The 21,134-nt window shown below is 46.0% G+C and overlaps 1 protein-coding gene across 8 annotated transcripts in view; it reads right to left on the bottom strand.

Moving 5' to 3' along the window:
- The window catches only part of PLCH2 (phospholipase C eta 2), a 71,532-nt gene that overhangs the window by 28,384 nt on the left and 22,014 nt on the right, over positions 1-21,134 (bottom strand). For 7 of the 8 annotated variants that reach the window (XM_032708873.1, XM_032708874.1, XM_032708872.1 and 4 more), the window contains one exon: positions 165-311. In XM_032708873.1, coding sequence (XP_032564764.1) covers positions 165-311 — 147 coding nt within the window. Of the gene's footprint in view, positions 1-164; positions 312-14,690; positions 14,925-21,134 lie in introns of those variants that run through there. The other variant, XM_032708878.1, reaches the window with a different exon arrangement.

The raw sequence follows: 21,134 nt of genomic DNA, 5'->3' as shown, positions 1-21,134 counted from the left end.
CATCACAAAATCATTCACTGCCCTTTAAATTCAGCGACAACACTCTTCTTGATCACCTGCCAATGATCAACTTCCAACTGCCAAATCCTTCATGCTTGTTGTTCTGCCAGGAGGGCAAGACCCCAGGAGGGATGAGAAGGGGGGGCTCTGTGGCTGACACTCACTTTTGGCTTTCTCATTCTTGCGGGAGGGTCTCCAGCGGATGCAGGACCTGTGCTCATCCAGGTAATAGAAGCGGACCAGCCCTTTGGATCCCCCACGGAGCTTGATCATCTGGGTGCCTGCCTGCATGGAGCTCATACATCTTTCCACTGAGGAGAGAAGGGAAGAGAGAGCTCTGAGTCAGGCCTTGCTCCCTTCAGATTGCCTTTACAGGAAGAAAACACCTCAAGCAGCTGCCAAATGAACAGTTCAAGCCACAGGACAAGGTTTCCTGCACTAAGAAGTCAGGTGTACCATCAAAGAGCCAGGGAGATTCTTGGCAACTGTGGACTTACCTGTAAATGTGGAAGTTTTCACTCCCATATTAATTGACATGGAATGTCCATATGTTGGAGCCAGCACAAGGAATGTGCCCTTCTCGAGCATCTCAAATGCTTCATCTGAGCTCCTACAACATGTAAACCTTGTGATGGACACAGTTTCACCTGGACACTGGAATCCTTGGCCAGCAAGGTCCCATGGTTCCTATGGATTAAGTCACTGATCCTACAGATGTGCTTCCAGATGCAGTGGCAAGAACCTGACAGATTTTTCTTCTTCCCCGTCACTCAGACCCCCCCTGTCCTGGCAGGGGCCTTTCACCTGTACTGTGCTTTGGACATCAAACCTTCCCATTCCTGGAGCTTTGGCAGCACCACAGACAGTGCAGTGGCCTTCAAAGACCCCAGTGAAGGGGCAGCTCCTCCAGGGGCTCTGCTCTGCCCTGGGGGTCCCTGCCCTCCGTGGGAGCTGCTGCAGAGCTGAGGCTCCTGCAGGCGAAGCCCCAGGAGCGGGCCTGGGGCTGAGCCAGGGCTGGGGCTTCTTTCTGCTCTCCAGCTGCTGCAAGGACTGAGCTCAGCTTCAGTGCCAACTGCGAGCGACTGGCTCTGTCCCAGAAGAAATGCAGACTCATATTTTCTGCCAAGTCTCCCATTTATTTCCCATAGTGACAGAGCAGAGCCTGTGACCCGATTTTCCCGTGGCTTTTCTGCCTGATCTGTTTAAGTAAAATTAAAACTATTACCGTGTCCAATGTTGGTTTTGTCTTTTTTTTTCAGACCCAGAGATGAGAAGTGTAAATTACTACTGAGATGCTGGATAGAAGAATGAAAACTAATACATGTAATACACATTCTAGTGAGTCCAGATTTATAAATAAGTAAATACAAGGAGATTCTGAGGTCAGCTCTCTTTTATCAATCTTGTCATCAAGATTAAAGATGAAACAGTGTCCAAATTAAAACACTCCTTCCATGTATTCCAAAATGCATCAAAACCAACACAATTCTTTGGTTCAAGTCCACCTCTCAGGCAAAATCAAATGCATCCAAGAGAAGCAAGGTAGAGTAAAAAGAAATGGGGAAAAGCACTGACATTGCTGTGCTCTAGAGCTCGTGTTCAGACAAGGTCAATTAATTTACTCCAGAAAAGAAGGTTCAACATTTTGATTTGAAAGCAGGTCACTGTAATAAAAGAAAATTTAAATTTAAAGCCACAGTTCTGTAGAGTATATTGTTTATGTTAATAAAATATTTATGGAGAGAAGGTGTGGAATTAAGAACAAGATAATCCCTCGTTTAACATTTTATATTTCTTAAAGCTGATCCCTTGGCTTCAATCAGAGCTGCCCTCAGACAAATCACTGTGGTCAGCAGGAATTAGTCATAAAGCCAGTGCCGGGCCAGAAACACCTCTGGGGTTCACTGTAACCTCGGACCCAAACTCAGCCCAACCCTCTCCCAGACATTTCAAAGTGTCCAACACCTGCTTTCCTTCCAATTCAGAAGATAAATATTTCTCAAATTTACTGAGATAATAATCATGGAAAACTTAAACTTATTTCACAAGGTCTACAGGGTTTTGGGGGGGGAAAATGGTCAAAATAGCTAATAAAAGAATTTCTCTTAACACTAATCACACAGACTTCAAAATCACATTAAATGTCCAACTTCTTCTTTGGAAATTATAGCAATAAATAATCTTATTTGAAGAAATGAGGGAGAAGTATCAAAGATCACACCTGGTACAAAGCAGAAAATAATAAAGCACCAAAATAGAAGCATACTTTATGTAACACACATTTGCTTTGCTTTCACATGAAGTCAGAATATGCTCCTTGCTGTTAAAATTTTAATAAGCATCCTTGGACTGCTTTTCCACTGCAGCTGTTCATTCTGTGGCAGGATTTGTCACCCAAAGCCACCCCAAGCCCCCAGCCCCTCCCAGCTGCCCTCCTGCAGCTCCAGCTCAGCTGCACTCTGGGCTGGGCTTTGCTGATCCTCGATGGGAGCGAAGGTTTGGGGACACCCTGAGCCCAGGTCTGGTCCCTGGTCCTGCCTGAATGGTCAGACCCAATGCTCCAGTATCTGTTGTGATCTTCTGGGGGTTGGTGACAAAGGAAAGCACAAGAAATCTCTTCCTGCTGTGTCAGAGCAGCAGCTTTTCAGGCTCCTCCCGACACAGTGGGGAGCAGAACCCAGGAGGGGATGCAGAGGTGTCTGCTGGGCAGCCAGACCAAGGAGACTGAGGTGGAGCAGGGAAACAGAGCCTTCCACCCCCTCCCCTGTCTGCAGCGCTGAAAGTTCAGAGCAGAAAAGAAATAAAATCCTAGTGGTGCTTACATCAAACAGAAAATCACCTGTTTTTTTCTGAGATCCTTCCCAGCATGTAAATGAGAAGAGCACACTGCTGAGAACACAAGCTGAACTGCTTCTCCTCACCATTGTTCAGATTCCTTCTGTAAGGATCCATTTCTACTCTTCAAATAAAAATCCCCCAGTCTTGCAATGAATCATTTTTTTTGGAAGAAATGGCTCCTATCTATCTTTAATTAAGGTTTTTCTGTTTTCCACTTCATTAGTACCTTTTTTTTTTTTTCAGAATTCAGCTTATGTTCAGTTCTCTTCTAATGAGTTGCCTCAATTTGCATCTGGACAAAACAGGCGTGGAGAGAAGATGGATCTCTGTACTGCAGCAAAGAGCACTGAGAGAGCAGAGCAGGGAACAGAAACGTGGAACACCCGGTTCCACACGGGACTGATGCAGCAAGAACATGCACAGGGACTCTTCATACTTCTTAGTACCAGCTATAGTTACCACACAAAGTTTTAAAGTAGCAATAAATAACAAAACTACTCAAACCACAAATCCCTACAATTTGTCCTGAAACAAGGGGCGAAAAGAGACCAACTCCCTGCCTATTGTTAGAAAGATGTTCTAATGTCTGCAAACTGATTATTTATGGTTCAGTAGCAGTATTGTCTTCTAGGAGGTTTCTGGGTTTGATGTAAAATGTGTGAAGGAGTGGGAGTATTTTAGCATGTGGGGATGGAAAGAAGTCAGAAGGATTGAGTCACTGAGTATTTTTGTACACGGACCAGCTTTGTCAAAAGAGTCACGTCCCAGGTCCGAGCGGCCCCGCGCTGTGCCCAACACACCTTGGCCCCAGGAACAGGGAGAGGGCAGCACCAAACACCCCGTGGGCTCTGTCCCAGAACACACCCTGGGGGGATGCACCCCTGTGTGCTTCACAACAACCCCTCTCCTAAACAATGCAAGGAGAGAAAGTCAGGTTTGAGGGACCCCTTCCTCCTCGGGGCCCCCCGAGGCTGCGACAGAGCCCAGAGAAACCCCCGTGGTACACGAGCACCGGACGGGCAAGTTGTCCCCTTAAAATATCCCCAAACCAAAACAGCCTTCCCACACACAGACAGAGGACTCCCACACTTGTCACACATTCAGCACTGAGAATCCATTGAGGAGATAATAATTGCCCCATTTTTCAAAAGTCTCGCTGGAAATGGTTTTGCAGCCGTAAGCGGTTCATTGGGACATAAACCCCAGAGCTGGCTGGTCCAGCTATTCCTGCCAGGAATATCAGCTTCACTTTAGGTAGGAGGCATCAAATATTCATGAAAATAAATACATAAATATAAGAATACGAAAGCACATCAAATATGTAATACACATATGTCTAATCTATACATCTATATCACATATCCAGTACAGGGTGTTGGGAATCCTGTTCACTGAACAGTCAGGAAGATGTTTTGCCAAGGCTGCAGGTGACCTGTCTGTGGTGTTCCTGGCCCAGGTACACCAGGCTGACTCGCATCATTACACTGGATCCAATTAAAAATAGGTCCCATCCAACCCCATTAATCTTCATTTCTCTCATTCTGCACTCCTCCAGCCTTGTAAGCAGGTCCCTCTCACCTTTTAAACCAACCATCCTATTCCTAGTGTAAGAATTTTCTCCCCCTTATTGGCTCTCACTGGCTCAAGCCTCACTGAATGCCAGGACTCTCTGCTGTTCACTGGCCAAAAAAATCTGGAAGTGTCTTTGGAAAAGAAAATTTCTGTATAATTCTGCCAGCAATGGCTGGGACAGTGTTCACAGTGTACAGGAGATAATGGGAGACCAAATCCATCCCTAAGGCGCACAATCCCTAATAAATGAGATGTTAATGGGAGAAGAGATGCTCCTAATCCTGTGGAAATTAGGGTGCTTAATTGGAGGGCAGGCTGTCAGCTCTCCAGCCCTCAGCTCAGACTCCAGCAGCCATCTGGGCCCAGCGAAGTGCACAAGCACAGTAGGATGGGGTTTCTCGACTTCTGCTATAATTCCCAGGTGTTTCTAAGCTATCCATACCTGCAACTTCCTTGCTAAGGACAATCTGTGACTGGTGAAGCTGAGAGATGAGTGGGACAAAAGAGGGCTCCAGAGGAACAGGTGGCTCTGGTCAAGGCTGCTCAGATCTCCTCACTGCACGTGCATGAGTGGCTCAAGAAGACTGTTATTAAAGTGCTTTTCTCCAGCCACCTCCAATCAGGTTTGCTGGGTTTGTTACCTATTTAAACAAAAGGCTGCTAGGAGGGGACCCAAACAGGAGAGAGAGCCAGAGAGCTTGAGAATTTTGTGAATCAGGATTCAGAGAACAACCTCCCAAGAGCCCACTGACCTGCCGTGGGACAATACAGCAGAGATACTTCTAAACACTCATTAAAAAAACTCTAAACTACAAATACTGCATGAAAAATCAATGTGCTAAGAGGTGTACGAGGCCTGGCAGAGAACAAACCTAACTCCCTGTGGGTAAGGAGAGGGAGACAGATTCTATGCAACAGAAAATTTCCAAAGGCCTGCACCTGTCAGAATGTACAACTTTGCTTTAGCTTTTCCTGAGGAACAGGAAGAAATCAGTAATGAAGTTATAAATGAGGGGTTGCTGAGGACAGAAAGAGCTGCACTACCAGCCACAAAACACAACATTGCACTGGGGCTGCCTCACGTCCTTCCTCCTTTTCCACTTCCCCACTCTGCTGCTGAAAAAAGGTGTCACTACGTCAGATTTAAACGGGAAAGCTTCCAAAGAGTTCACTGAAGTGCCCGGGCCCAGCCTGCACCTTACCAAAGTGGCCAATCTTCCACCTCGGGGAAGCCACGATGCTGCCACCGACCCAGAAAAAGTCTTCGGCCAGACGGGCCACCGAGAACTTATTGTGGAGCAGAGGAGACCTGGAGACATCCTTGTCTGAGAACTTATTCCGGAGCAGAGGAGACCTGGAGACATCCCTCTCTGAGAATTTATTCCGGAGCAAGGGAGACTTTGGGACATCCTTATCTGAGAACTTATTCTGCAGCAAGGGAGACCTGGAGACATCCCTGTCTGAGAACTTATTCCACAGCAAGGGAGACCTTGAGACATCCATGCCTGAGATGAGCTGACAACAAGCACCGACGGCCTTGGGAGGTATCAAGGTTCTGTAGCACACGTTTTCCATGTAACAGCATCAAAATGTTATTGGGGAAAAAAACCAAAATGACAGGTGATTTCCAAAATCCAGTGGTATTTTTCAGGTTGTTACAGAACAGTTTCACAGTAAATTTAGACCTCCTTCGTGCTCCAGACTTAGAATATTAAAATCCCAGCAAAATCCTTTGTATTCCGTGGGACGTACCTCTGTGTCTGCTCCGGAGGACTGGGGGGGTTTCAGTTCAAGCGTTTAAAGAAGACACATGATGGGCACGGGCAGGGCCATGAGGCAGTTTGGCATGTAGATGAATCCATTTCTGGACAGCAAGGCCTCCTGCTGATACTCTTTTTCCTCTGGTACTTTCCCAGCTGCATCCATCAGGACATTACAGCAAGTTAGAGTTGTGGCTCCTCCAGCCGCTTCCTCCTCCCGACAGCGATTCCTAACAGAGATGACCCTTCTCTCTGTTTGATTTCCAACAGATCTGCAAGTCCCACCTCCTGAGTGTCTACCTGCTCTTCAAATCCAGCCAACAGCATCCATTGCAGTAAATAAGTGCAAAGTTAATAGCACAGGCCATTCCCCTCTCTGCCTTCCTGAGCCACCCCTGCCTTTCACTGGGAATCCCACCAGGTGCATGAGCTCTTCAGTCTCTTTCCAGGTCCGGAAATAAAAGAACAATCACATCTTCTTCTCATACAGCTCTTCAAGGTATCATTGTACCAGTCCTCCTCTTTTCTCTGAAGGGTCTCCTCAGTGTTTTAATGGCCATGCCTGATAAAAGAGAGAACATTTCTCTCCAGGCAGCAAAAACCAGATACGATGGAAACACAGCAACACATGTTTGCTTCAAATCCTAAATCCATCATACGCACTAATCCTAAAGCTGTGCTCCTGCCCTATCCAGTCAGGGGATTTAGGTGACACGGTACAGCTGGAGGAAAAAAAAAAAAAGGTATAAAAAAATGCTTCCTTCTTCTTCTTTTTCTTTTTCTCCTTCTCCTCCTTCTCTGCCTTTGTTAGAAGCATCTTTCCATCTCACAGCCTATTTAGGAATGTCTTTGCCAGCTGACACAGCCCGTGGAAGAAGCTGTTTAGGGCACAGCCAGGCAGCTCCACTGCTCAGAGAAACTGCTGCACCAGAGCCAGGAGCAGTGAGGGGCTCCAAAACTGGCAGATAAAGCAGGTAAGGATTAATTTCTAGAAAGCACCAAGTCATTACCTCGTCCCATTTGAAATGCATCCATCAAACTCCAAATACAGCAATCTGTCACTCAGGTTATCACAACCTCTTAAGCTACATTAAGTTTTAAGCACAATAGACAATCGCTGCTGCCATCTGGGATCTGTACAAGGAGCCTCACACGCTTCTACCCTGATGAGCTGAACACAAATTGCCCGTTTAAAAACACATTCATTAAGTGCTTCCTACTCCTCCTTTCAGAGTTTGAAAAAGCTTCAGAGTAGTTAATTCTAGAGATGATTCACTCTCAATTAGAAGTTGTTTATTTCACCACCTATGCCCAGATTTCTTATATTAGGCTGGACTCTGAGTTTAACCACAGATTAATTCCGAAGAACACCAGGCTGGGTCTGCACCAGGGCTCAGCAGTGCCAGTAATGCCACGGACACTCTTGCCACAATTTATTCCAACTCTTCAGCCACAGCCTTCCATCCTCCCGAGGCACCTTTCAAGAGTAATTTATTGCAATGACTGCAAACTGTCATCAGGGGAAGAGCCTGTAAATGCTCACAAGCACACATCCATCCCACAGAAAACTGCTGCCCCGGAGGGGGAACCCAGGAAGCTTCATTCCAAAGATCCTGGTCCTTTCTTCAGATGGAGCAGGGGCAGCATGGGACCTGAGACCTGTGAGCTTCATCGCCTGCTCCATCACATACTTCTCTGGATTTGCTAAATAAATTCAAATATTCGTTCTGCCAGGACATCCTAGAGCCTGCATTAACCATTGATGTGTTACCAGCCTGGGGACACGGGAGAGGGAGAAAAAGAGTGAAATGTAACTCCCACTGCAGCATTGCCCAAGATATTAGTTTACAGATTAGAATTAGAATTCTACACAAGCAGGACTTCAAATGTGAGTTCGGTTTTATGCCAGTACAGAGAAATGCCAGGGATTTCTAGCACCAGAAAAGAAGAACTATTTCAATGTTAAAATTAGAAAGGTTAATTTAAAATCCTTTTAGTTGACACTATCAATCCATCCTTCAGGCCTCCCAAGAAAATGATCATGCAAGCAGAGAGAAATAAAATCTTCTGGAAAGCTCCTCTGTTTATTGACTGTGATGGATCCTGGACAACAGTGTGGAAAAGCCACAGGAAACAACAAAGGGTTAAATGGGACACAATCCCTCTCCTAACTCTTAAGCACACTGAGCTGAGGACTTAGGACCTAAGCCTACTGAAATGGGTTTCTATTCTTGCCTCACTTGACATCCTCAGAGAAATCTTGCTCACCTGACACAACATGGAGATTAAAGACTTCTTTCCACAGTGCTTCAGGAACTTATTATTGTCTGAGTGTAACAAAGGCTTTTCATGCCACAAGAAAAGGTTTGAAAACCAGCAGTGCCTGAGCCTGCAGGCTGGCCTGTGGCTCAGCTAAAAATGGAACTGGGAACACTTGAACAATGCTGGGATGTCAGAGTCTCGCCAAAGAAGAGCTTCGCCTCAAGAATGCCAGAGGAGCCAGACTCCAGCCCACACTGAGCATCTGCAGGAGACACAGGAGCACAACACACACATGGTTTGGGAGGTGGAGAAAAGGAGCAAAATGGAGATCCTCCTGAAACCAGTGGGGTTCTCATTAATGCCATCCACCAGGAGGGAGGGATTCCTTTCCAACATGTACACTTCACCGCCAAGGGATGGGAGAAGGGCTAACAGTTCTGGAATACGAGGGGAAACAGCTGCAGCCCTCAAAGTGGAGAAACCAAAACTAAAAACTTCAGTATCCTGATTGCCAGGGACATTAAATATTACAGAGCTGATGGTGTATTTGCCCTGTAAATCCACAAGGATTAGACTTGTACCTTCACAGCCATGCACTCCCTTCACCCTTCCTTGGACACACTAGAGACCCAGTTCACCAGATTAACAGAGTGACCCCGGCACAAGAGGCTGATTCTAAAATACTCCTGGGCAGCTATTAGTGATACACTCATGAACTGTAATACAGGTATTAGTGACACACTCATGAACTGTAACACAGGTGTCAGTGATACACACATGAACTGTAACACAGCTATTAGTGATACACTCATGAACTGTAACACAGGTGTCAGTGATACACACATGAACTGGAATACAGGTATCCCTATTTCCCATCCAGGGAAATCTAACTCCTAATGGCTGTAGAAAAAAAAATAATAATTGGCAACTCACAGCAGAAGTCACCAAGTACAAGGAGGAAGCAGAAGGTTTCAGTGCCATCTGGCACATGGTCAGTTATCTGTACTCTCCCTCTCACTTGCTCTTACCATCCCCACTGCCAGAGCACCCGCTGGGACACAACCTCATCCCAACTGTGCATAAGCTGCCTTTTCCCTAATTCCAGCACAGCTCCACTCCCCTGCCCTCTGACCTGGCCACAGGCAGAGCTGCAGGCTATTCCCAGCCATCTGGACAGCACCTCTAAGCACAGTAATCCACCCTCCAGATTAGAGCTGCACATCTTGCCCGCAGCAAGTGGAATGCAGGTTATTCCCTGCATGAGGCTTCTCTGCCTCACCCACCGTGCTCCAAAGCTCAATATTTGTGCACTGGCTCGGAATATACTCCTCAAGTGACTCAGTTGGACTGAAATGCATCTGTCTGCAGTGTCCATCAGTTTGCAGGGCCCCTAATTCCACTGGGACAAGCAGCAGTGGCTGTGCCAGCCATGTCCTCGTGCATCCTTTCCATACTGGAATTCTCAATGGCCAAGGCCTGAGGCAGCTGCTTTAGACAACCACAGCCATGAGCATTCCCAGGCCTTCCCAAAACTGTTTAATAAGCTGCATTATTATAAAATGAACTGATTGCAAAATCCCTTAAATGACTTCATTCACATGGAGGAATATTTGTGGAACTGGGACCCACTGGCAGCACCAGTGTAATGACAACAATTACTCTGCCTTCTGCCGTGATGGTTAGCTCTCTTGGGCTCATCTGGAAAAAATGATGCAATTATTTTAATTAAGTGAGGACAGGCCTTGTGTTTTGAGCTGTTGAACTCTTCTCCTTGCAAAGCTGCAATAATGAAATTTTGCTGATTGTAGAAAACGTCAGCATAAAACAAAGGTTTTAAGACTATAAATGTTGCTCTAAGGTCACCTTGTCTCCAACCTCTGGCTTGTAAAAGACAATGTCCCTACACACTTAATTGAAATAAGAACCTAAACTCTTTACATTTAAAGATCTTTCAGCACTTGACCATCTGTTCAGTGACATGGGCCATAAACACAGAGAGGGAGATTAGGGCAGGTTGGGAGGGAACAGATCCATCAGTGTGATTGCACACCTTCTAGGAAAACAGCTCTAAGAATTCAAGAATCCAAGGCAAAAGGGGTACAGGAACCAGACAGGTGAAAGATGTTCAGAAAAGACACCTGAGGCTGAAATGTATCACCATAGATTGATTTTACCCCAAAATTTTTTGTCCTTATTTGGGGTGAGCTTTAATATAATCTATCTGTAAAAATTCAGAACTTTTCTAGACCTCCCTTTTGTGCCATGTACATTTTAAAACAGGTGACAGACTCTTCTTCAAATATATTCCAGTTTCATGAAAGATGGGAAGAAAGGAGCTGCACTGGCTCTAGGAACAAGCCAGGCTCCATCTTCATTCAGTGCCTTTCTCAGCTTCTGTGGCATCCAGGAGACAGCCTTATGAGGCTCTACTGTCAATTTTCCCTTCAAAGATATATCACTCTACAGAACCCAGCATCTGTAAATCTTAGAAACCAATGGCAGCTCCTTTTGTAAGCTTGAAAGATGACCATAATTGTGGTTTTCTTCAGGCAGGAACCCCCTGCTGTAACCCCTGAGAGGGGAGATTACCAACAACAGAAGCACAGTTGCACAGTGAGGGCAGCTGCTGAGCTGAGCCCACAGCAGGGTCAGGGACTGGAGCTTATTGCCCAATTTTATTTGGTCTTGGATCCAGTGTGGTTCAGGTAAACACTCAGGAAGTGAAGTAATTGCTCCTGGGCTCCTCCAGGAAATGTATTTCTATCTTCTGCTGCGGCCTCCAATATCCACCTCAGTTTGAAACAAAGCAGCCTGACAGATTCATTTCCCCCCAGGGATCAGAGCAGAAGATAAGCAGGAATTGAAGGCTGATATGAAAGAGTCAGCTCACTGGCTAGACTGGGAAAATGGGCTCTCCAGAAAACATCCCACAGAGATCCACATCTAACAGTTCTGGACTTTGTTCAGTGTGGGCTGGTCCATGTTCACTCCATGTCAGGCCATGTCACGCCAGAAAATTTAGTTTCTCTCTGCCACATAATGTCTTTAGACCTGCAGAGGCCAATACTGATTATCCCTCCTTCTGCAATTCCCTGTAATGGGAAAGCTTTCCCTTTTAGGTAACTGAATTCACATTCCCCCTGCAAATGATTGTCAGGGACAGAAGGGATTTGAATCACAGGAATCAGCCCATACGGTATCAGTTAATTTTAAGTTGGCCACTTCACAATAACGTGACATTTTCTTTGCAATGCTTCTCTCCCTTTTTTTTTAATCCAACTGAAGACGAGACATCTGGAACCCACCTCTATCTGAGGGTTAGACCAGCAGACCCAGTGAGGGCATCATCAGTGACAAGGCAGGAAGAGTGGCTGTGATGCTGGGGAAGCAGAGAACTCCTGGGTGTTGATCTTTCCCAAAGCCTGTTGCAGTTTGGAGGCTGAAATTCTGCTGCTCCAGCTCGTGAGCTGTTCCACTGGAAGGTGTTTGCCAGCTGTCACATTCCTGAAGGACTTTCCCAGACAAGATGCTTCACTCAGGGCACGGCCTGTCCTTCTCCCAGTGGCACTGACAGTATCCAACGTCTCTTTAGTGATAGATGAACATTCCAGAATCGCTGGGAGTAAGTCATTGTTTGGATCATCATCCATGACTATTCAGCTTCTAGGTAGCCAGAACCCCTTAGAAAAGGAGAGTGGCAAGTCTCCAGAACACTGAAGTGTTGAGACCCAGGGTGTTGGTGCCTCTCACTAGGAATGTTTTAATAGTTTAACAAACGACTTCCAGGGGCTTTCATATCCTATGGAATCACTGGCTCCAGTTGCATCACCACTGGTTTAAGTCAGAGGAGAATCCCATTTCCTTTTAATGCTACAGATGACAGCAAGAAGGTGGAGCCCTCAAAAAGAACCTTCATTCAGCTCCCTGCCTGCAGCTGCAGTTCATGGAGCCTTCGTCCTTGGAAGTTCCCCCCTGGTTTTCCAGGTGCCTCCATTCCCTGGCTTAGGAGGACACCGTCTGGCAGAGCCCCTGGGCTGGTGTAACCACACACACTGAGCCCTTCTCAGCCTCCCTGACTGCAGCAAGGAACAAACCTGAGTAACTGCTCCAGGGATGGTCCTCCAGGGGCACCCTCAGGGACAGCCCCTCTCTCTCCGACCTGTTCCCAGAAGCTGGAAGCTGAACCCAGCAGTGAGAAGCCAAAAGGACTTTGGGTGACACAGTTCCTGCTCCATCACACCTTCCCTGAGGACACTGTCTGTTTAAAGTGCAAATGGATCCAACACTGGTACACCACGTTTCAGAGAACAATAATTAGATGAGGAATACTCAGTGTCCCATCCCGACATTTTCAAAACCAAACTATTTCAGTTTCCAGCCCTGAAACACTTCAGTTGGAAAATGCAATCAACAGAAGTATGTTAATGGATTCAAACTGACAGACACTGGGTTCACATTGGATATTGGGAAGAAATCCTTCCCTGGGAGGGTGGTGAGGCCCTGGCACAGGTTGCCCAGAGAAGCTGTGGCTGCTCCATCCCTGGGAGTGTCCAAGGCCAGGTTGGATGGGGCTGGGAGCAACCTGGGCTGGTGGGAGGTGTCCCTGCCCATGGCAGGGGTGGAACCAGATGAGCTCTAAGGTCCTTCCCAACTCAAACCATCTGTGATTCCATGTTAAATGTACCATTTTGATTAACTCAGTCCAAAACCTGGGAATTTCCAGGTTCTGAAGATTTAAGAAAATCACCCTCTTTCACTGGAACAAGAAAAGTTCTTGCACACAGGAAATAGTTTCTCCCCATTCTCTCTATTTAGCATCCAGTTCAATTAAAGCTTCCATGCTTCCAAATCTCCAGCCTCTACTCCAGCAATATGGCACAAGTAAATAAACTCTTCTGCCAAGCTTTAAAATCTGCTTTTTTGCTATTTAAATAAATATTGACAATGCCCAAATGCATCTCATCATCTCTGCTTCGTTCTTAACAAGTCTCAGAGGAAAATATTGGTTAACATTTTCCTGTTGTTCTGATGCAGACTGGGACCCTTTGATTAATTACCTGAATGGTTTGCATAGTTCTCAGAATCATTAAATACGTCACAGACTAGAAATATTATTGGATTTAATATTATTTTTATCAATATATAAAATAATTTCCAATATGGTCACAGAACACAGAAAAAATAATGGCCATTTCCACGCACAACTGGAGCTTTTTCTATGTGATGTTTTCACCTAGAAAACATTTTTAGGAAAGGAAAGAGAACTTTAATGAGTGTGTCCCTCAAAAGATACAGCAAGGGATCCAGGAATGTGGGAGTGAGTATTCTACAGCTGCAAACACAGGGAGTGAGGCTCCTGCTCTGCCTCCCCACAGACACAGGGGGTGTCAGAGCAGGACCCAGAGCACCCAGAGCGGCTTTTCTGAACACACAGAGCTGAACACAGCCCTCTTTACTTGTTGCATAACTCCTGTAAAACCACATGCCTAACAGGCACAAGATACAAAATGCACAGAGACAAGCTGGGCATTTGAGTCAATTAAAATACATCACAGGGAAGGGTTTCTCTCTCTAGGCTTTTACTCAAGAAATCAACGAGGAAATAAAGCTTTTAAAAATAAAACCTGGGCTTTTGAGACTCGGTCCTGAATCCCTAGGATTGCTCAGGCATCCATCAGTGCAGGTCTGAGCTCCAAGTTGAGCATGCAGGACACTGCAGCACAGTGCTCCAGCTCCAGCATCCTCGGACTTCAGCCCTGCCTTGAGCCCGCCAGGGACAACTTCAACCCCGACTGACTCTGTGCTCTCTTGCTGGATGGGTGTAAAGAAACTACACCTAATGAGCAGCAAATCACCTGCTTTTAAAAATTAAAACAATACATCTGACTTCACAACAGCACTGGAGTGTCTCTTGCCTCTCTCCCCATGTGGGTAGCAGAAGGTCTCTGGTTAAAAATAGAAAGCCTTTCTTCTGGTGGGAGCAGAGAAGGAACATGAACATACCTGGTGTGCTCCTTGGCTGCACTTTTCACGCAGGAAGAAGCAGCCATTAGAGATACATTCATTATTTAAGCTTTGTGGTGATAGGAGGCAAAGGTACAGCAAAGGCTCCCTTAAGAAACTGCTCAGTTTGTTTCAAGCATTTAAGTTTGAATAAGACAAGACAAGTGCCCAAAAAAGCTTTGTAAACTGCACTTTTCTCCACAGCAAAACTAATTTCCCTCGAAAAGGGTGATTCAAATAAACATTTTCCCTTACCTTTCTCTGGGCTGAGGCATTTAATTGTGCTTGCATCATCCATATTCCAGTGAGAGATTCAAGTGAAGACACCAGAGGAAGCAGCACAGACCATATGCACATCCCTGGGATCTCAAAAGACTCTTTGAGAGAATGAGGAGGGGAGCACTGCCCGTGTGTCTCTAATGCAGCATCCCGAGGTTCCCAGGGAAGCTTCCTGCCTCTGGGCTGAGCAGGCTCATCCCTTATTCCCCGTTCAGTAGTGGATCAGGAGCTGCTGACAGGTAGAGAGCAGCGCAGGAGCTCAGCGAGTGTTCCCAGCCCTTCCCTGCAACCCAAGTGTTCAGCCACCTGGGATAACCGGCTGTTAACTCCTTGCTTCCCTGCTCTCAGGCAGGATGCAGGGATGTCTTTTGCTTTACTCCCTCAAAAAAAGAACTCGAGGTAAAACTTGTGGATGTCAGGAAATAAAGGATAACTCGCTTTTAACTCCTCTGGAGTGCATTGCATTGAGCAGGCAGCAAACACCAGTGGGGTGCTGCTTCATTTAAGAAGGAAAAGAAAATAATTTTTTCTTTTTTTATTAATGCCTCCCCTGTGTCCCTCCAGCATGATACACACTTATGGGATCCTCCCAGACTCTCTCAAGTTTAGAAAGCAAGTCTACAGTTGCTGATAAAAATAGGCAAGCTGTTCTCTTTGGGCTTCTCTCTGATTTCTTTTCTTGGCAAAGACCATGTATTTCCCTCCTTTTTTAACTTGCAAGGAAATATTAACACAGAATGAATGGGAAACGTCTGGGAAACAATACCCATTATTGTACCCTGTGTCCCAAAACACAACACACGAGGAGGCAGACACAGACCTTTGAGTTCTGTCTACATTCTGCAGAAGATTTTCAACATTTATATGATGGTGCTGCCCAGAATTTCCAACCAGGAACAGTTCCTGCCTGTCCTGCGTGCCACTGAAATACAAAGGGTAAAAGAATTTATGCCTTTGAGCATTTGAAATCTAAATAAACAGGATTGATAAAGGACTGGAAAAAAATTATTCTCTCCTCTGTTACAGCTGGATTGTCCTGCTGTTTTCACTCTATACCATCAGAATTCCAGAAAGATCAAGATCTTTGCAAGATCCAACACAACCCCCCTACAATTTTCATTTAGACACGAATGCCATGGTCCTTCCCATCTTAGGAATGATTTCAGGATTTGGCTCAGGTCTACTTTCAATAAAACATTATTCCATTTGTTTAGTGGTTTCCAGCATTAGCTCTGATCTCATCTCCTGAGCAACCCATCCAGGAGCACTTATTCCAGGAGCCTCTGGGGCATCATATATTTACACCACATTCCATTTGGGCTATTCCTCCTGCATCCACTGCACTTCAGAGTCAGCTTATCGGGGCCAATACTGCAGGTTTATCCTAAAAGTAACTCCCTTTCTGTGCCACTGTTCTCATCTCCTGGAGGAAGTGCAGGTTATCACCACATCACTGCCTCACTTCGAAAGGGCAAGTACCAAGGCCCAGAAAATGCCTCCAAGACAACATCTCTGGGGAATACTGGGACAGGAAGCCTTCCCACTGCAGGCTAGATTCAATACACTGCCTGGAGACAAATCTCCACCACCATCTATTCCTTAAAACTTGATCAAGAGACACAGCAAATGCAAAGATAACAGCTAAAGCTGATCAACTAATTCACTGATTAGCCCCTCAAACTGAGCAAAGCTTTACCAGGTTATACTTCCTTTAAAAAGAAAAATATATTCACTTGTGAGACTATAAGAGATTCAGCACCAGTATCTGGGTAATGTGTGACATCAATTTCATAAAATAAAAGGTTTTATTTCTCTGGTAGTTTTCTGCTGTGCAGTTAGAACAGGGTCACAGAACAAGTGCCAGAGAAACATTTGAAGGCATTCACAGCACATGCAAATTTTCTGAAGTAAGGAGAACACAGACTGAGTTATCACAGAGACCAAAGCAGTTCACATTAAAAGAATCTCTCACTCCAAGTAACAAGTAGTTTAAACCACAGGAGATTTCCCTATGAGAAGCCAATGTGCTGACTCTTGAAATCAATGGCAAACTTTGATCTGCCCTTTGTGGACTCAAATTCACACCAGAAGTGCATAAGTGGCAGGGAAAGGTCACAGCACTCCAGTTTGGAGAGCAAGAACAAACCTCCACCGTTGTCAGATCCATATTATCCAGAGCATAGCATGCCCCAATTCCTTCACTGCCCATTCCCAGCTCTCTGGTTCTACCAACCAGAGCAGAAGAGCGACTTGTGGTGTGGTGCTGTCACATCACAAAGATTTAAGTCCTAAGAAGGGACTAAAAGGGGCCAGGAATTCTCTCAATTCCTACTTTCCCAGCTATGCAGAGAAAGCAGGATGTGATGTTGGAAGAGCTGAGCCACGATGTGCCAGAGCTCTGCTCTTGCTGTGGGGATGCCCCTGGAAGTCACAGCCAGACCCATCAGTGTCCCCAACACTCACTGGGGTGCAGCTTCATCCCACGGTGTGACCCACTGGCAGCTCCAGATCCCCAATCCAGAGAGGACACAGGTCCCTCACAGATCACTGCCACAGATCACTGCCACAGATCACTGCCACAGCACCATCCCACTGGGAAGGAATGGAGCACTTCCAGGGCAGGAGCACAAACTCCCTAAGCTCCAACTGCTCCCCCAGCTCTGCCTGGTGACAGTGCCACACGCTCTGGGGCTGCACTGTCACCTAACTACACACTCACCTACACACACATCCTTCATCCCAAGGCTCCAGCTGCCACATTTGATCACACTCTTAAGACTTATTTCCTGATAAAAGAGTACATCTTGTTGCCCAGCCCAGGGGAGGAGTGTTAGCACTGCTGGGGACAAATGGGAACTGCAGCACAGGCACGTTCCAGCACAGGAGAGACAAAGTGGGCAGTGGAACATCCACAGCTCCAGGGACGTCGTGAACAACTCGGGAAAGCCAAACCCTGAGCCCTCACTGAAAGCCATCAAACTCCATCCAGATACTTCCCTGTCTCACAATCCGTGGCATCACTTCAAGACCTTCTATAAATCAACTTCAACACATGTGGGTGTCTGCTCTTAAGTTTTTGTTCCCATAGTTACCAATGTGCTTTGCCACAGAAGAGAACAGCAGGTGGCAAGACACAGAACAAAATCACCATTCTCTTAACATATGAAGAGTTGGGAAGTTTCAAATTAAGGTTTGATTGCCAAATGTTTACAGACAGTTACCGAGACTAACACAACCAGATTAGAAAACTACAGGATCCTTCCATACATTCGATCCTGAGCTGACAGTAAATTCCACAACATCCAGCAGAAGGATGGATTTCCGGTCCTGCACCAGATGATGCCAGGGGGATGCACAGTCTAGTGCAGAAATAGTTTCCTCTTCTTTTCTGCAATTTGAAATTCTCCCCAGTTGCCTGAGCTACCTTCACATGTGCCTTCTGCAGAGAAGAGGAGAAGCCCAGCACACTGTGTACAAGACAGGCTTCTCCAAACAAAATTATCTTTGTGGGGTAGAAACAGTAAAACCAACCACCAACAGTCTGTTCAACCAAAACAACAATTTCCTTGAAGGTTGCTATCAAAACTCTCACAGCTTGCAAGTGACACCTTCTCCAGTTTCAGCTCAAACAGGGGGCAGAGTGACTGGCTCTGGATGTGCTGCACATCCCAGGAAGATGCTTTGCATAAGTAAGTTCTGTGCCCTCCTGTGCAGTGAGGTGCCGTGGTGCTGGGTAATTTTTTCACCACAGCATTTCTGAACAGACAACATGCATTCTTTGTTATTTCAGTCTTAGATCTTTCTCTAATTCAGAGATTGGAAGAACTTAAGCGTTTTGGTGTCATGTTTCCTGTGAAGGCCCATTCGGGCTGTTCAAGGTTTTCAGGGAACACACATTCTTCCCAGCAAATCTGTGTCACATAAGATGGGAAGATGCTCGTGTCTAGCAGAGAAGGGGGGAAGGCAATGAAGAAAGAAGGGAAAGACAGTTTCAAATAGATTTTGGGGTCTTAGAAAGCCTTTAGAACTAAAGCTCAAGTACCCACACACTGAACTAGTCCTGAGTTCTCAACCACTTCAGTGACAAGAACAACCCCCAGTGCCACAACCCCAGCCCCACAGACACCGTGAGCCTTTATGCTGCATTTCTATTTCCTGTGGTGCTTTATAAACAAGTTTCCAACGTGTTTGTAAACTTCTGACTAAGTATCTGAAAATGAGAGAAACAGTATTGTCTGGGCCACTTTGTTTAAGTACAAACACTTCAGCAGTAAGTAGTTTACATTGTCTGCAGGTGATAAAATCTGCAGCTGCTGCAGCGACAGCTGCTGACAGACACGTGTTTGCTGCTGGAATTCGTGCTGCTTCTTTGCAGGTCATTAAAGGGAAAATGTGAAAAAAAAAGCCCTTGGTTTGCTGGTCCCCTTTGTCCCTTCAGGTTCTACAGGTGGCAAGTGAAATGCTGTGTTATCCCTGGCTGTACAGCTGCTCTCTCCGTTGCACCTTTAAACGTCCAACAAACCACAACCAGCCTGGACACAAAGCCAACCCCACCTGGGACAGTGACTGTGGCTCTGCCGAGGCCTCACCTCCAGCCACTGCTCCCCCAAAATGAGGAGGTCTGTACAACCAGAGTCCTCAGGCAAACACCTGCCTGCCCTCGGGAACCAGGCAGATCTTACAGGTATCCCAGGAAGGAGTTGTGATCCTGAGGATCATTTCCCTTCCCTGTCACTGCTGTTCTCACCTCCCAACACTTTCCCTGTCTTTTCCACTTAGTTTTGCCAGTTCCTCCAGTGAGGTGTTAAACCTACAGTGGCCTGATTATCACAGAGGCATCCAAGCAACAGAGACAGGGCCCTCGGAGATCAATGTTAAATCACCTCAGACCCCTTTATTTCTCCACACAGTCTTTTTTCTCCCCTTAAAAACAGAAATGCATCACTACTCCTGCCTGAGTGCAGCCCAGCACATCTGCTTTATTCCATGTCTCTGCTGTTGGCAGTGCAGGGAGCACACTCACACTCTGAGCTTTTGACAGGTTCCTGCCCTCCAGCCCCTTGTCTGCAGAGCTCTGCTGCCGCCAAGAAGCCGTGTCAGCACTGAGGGAGAGCTGAGCAAAAGGCACAAGACAACCACAACCAGCAGAGAATCACAGCTGCCTGAACTGTATAAATGGTCCTTGGAAACAGGTAAAAACCTGCTCTCAGGAAATTGCATCTTTGCTGTGTGCTGGAGACGAGAGACACCCAAGGATGGGAACGGAGCAAAGAAATGAGTTAATCATTTCATTTTTCAGCAGACAGCACTCAGAACATCTGACACATATGACAAAATCTCCTGAGCTAATTCTCTCCCCGACATCAAAACTCGCAATTCATTCAGTCACAGCTGTGACACGGATTCCTGAGCACAGACACAGCTCTCAGACACGGAGAGGGCAGGGCGAGGTGGAATCGATTACTAATTAGCAATAGCAGACACATATGGCTGCAGCCACAAGAAGCAGCTGTGCTGCACTCTGCTCCATTGTTCCAAACAAATTGGGAAGGATAAATGCATTGCTCTGTGCAGGCACGAAGGAGATGAGGCATTCATGCTTTGTTAAACTTTCCAGACACTCGAGGGTGTTTCAAAATTAGGATGCATGTTAAATTTAAGCAGATTTATTATCCACGTGTTCTGAATGTAATGAACACTTCACTGCCTCACATTTCCTACTTTAAAAATAGCCAATTTTCTAAACTGAACACACACGTGTGTGTTGTGTAGGTCTGACAGAAAACCTTTAGTCACAGAGATGCTCTGAAGTAGCAACAAATGCCTAATTTTAAATGTTTTCCTACATATCTCTGCACACACAGTTTCAAGTGCCCACAAGAGCAGGTACAACAAAAGGCTTCCAAAAGTGCCAGGCCTCTGTAAGCCAAAACGATTTTGGGTGCTTTGCATGGGAAGTTCTTAAATAAACAGTCCCATTGTGAAAATTCAACCAAACACACTCAGACCACTCCACCTGTTGCAAAAGTGAGGACAAACCCGTAAGGCCTGATATTCAGAGAGCTGCAACCCTGATGCATTTGAGTTTGGATTGATGTTTTCCAAACTTTGCTCTCACACATGAGGTGAGAGCAGAGGATAAAGGTGCAGTGACACAAGGAGAGCAGCACAGAGTGTGGGAATCATGGTTCACTGTCTGCACTGATTTGGGCTCTGGGTTCTTATTCAGGTGCAGCAACACCTTTTTGCACAGTGAAAAGGTATCTCAAATCAGAAGTTGTTCCAATGTACTTTGCATTTTGTAATTATGATGAACTCCCTGTGAGAAAGGTGCAATTCCCGCCTCAGGTTTTTGGTACAGACAAACACCCACCAAGACATATCCAAGCTCCACTGGAAAATTTTGGGCTTGTTCCTTTA

The sequence above is a fragment of the Chiroxiphia lanceolata genome, chromosome 22 (assembly GCF_009829145.1).
Source record: "Chiroxiphia lanceolata isolate bChiLan1 chromosome 22, bChiLan1.pri, whole genome shotgun sequence".
In the NCBI taxonomy this organism is placed as follows: Eukaryota; Metazoa; Chordata; class Aves; order Passeriformes; family Pipridae; genus Chiroxiphia; species Chiroxiphia lanceolata.
This window is presented reverse-complemented; position numbering and strand designations above follow the sequence as displayed.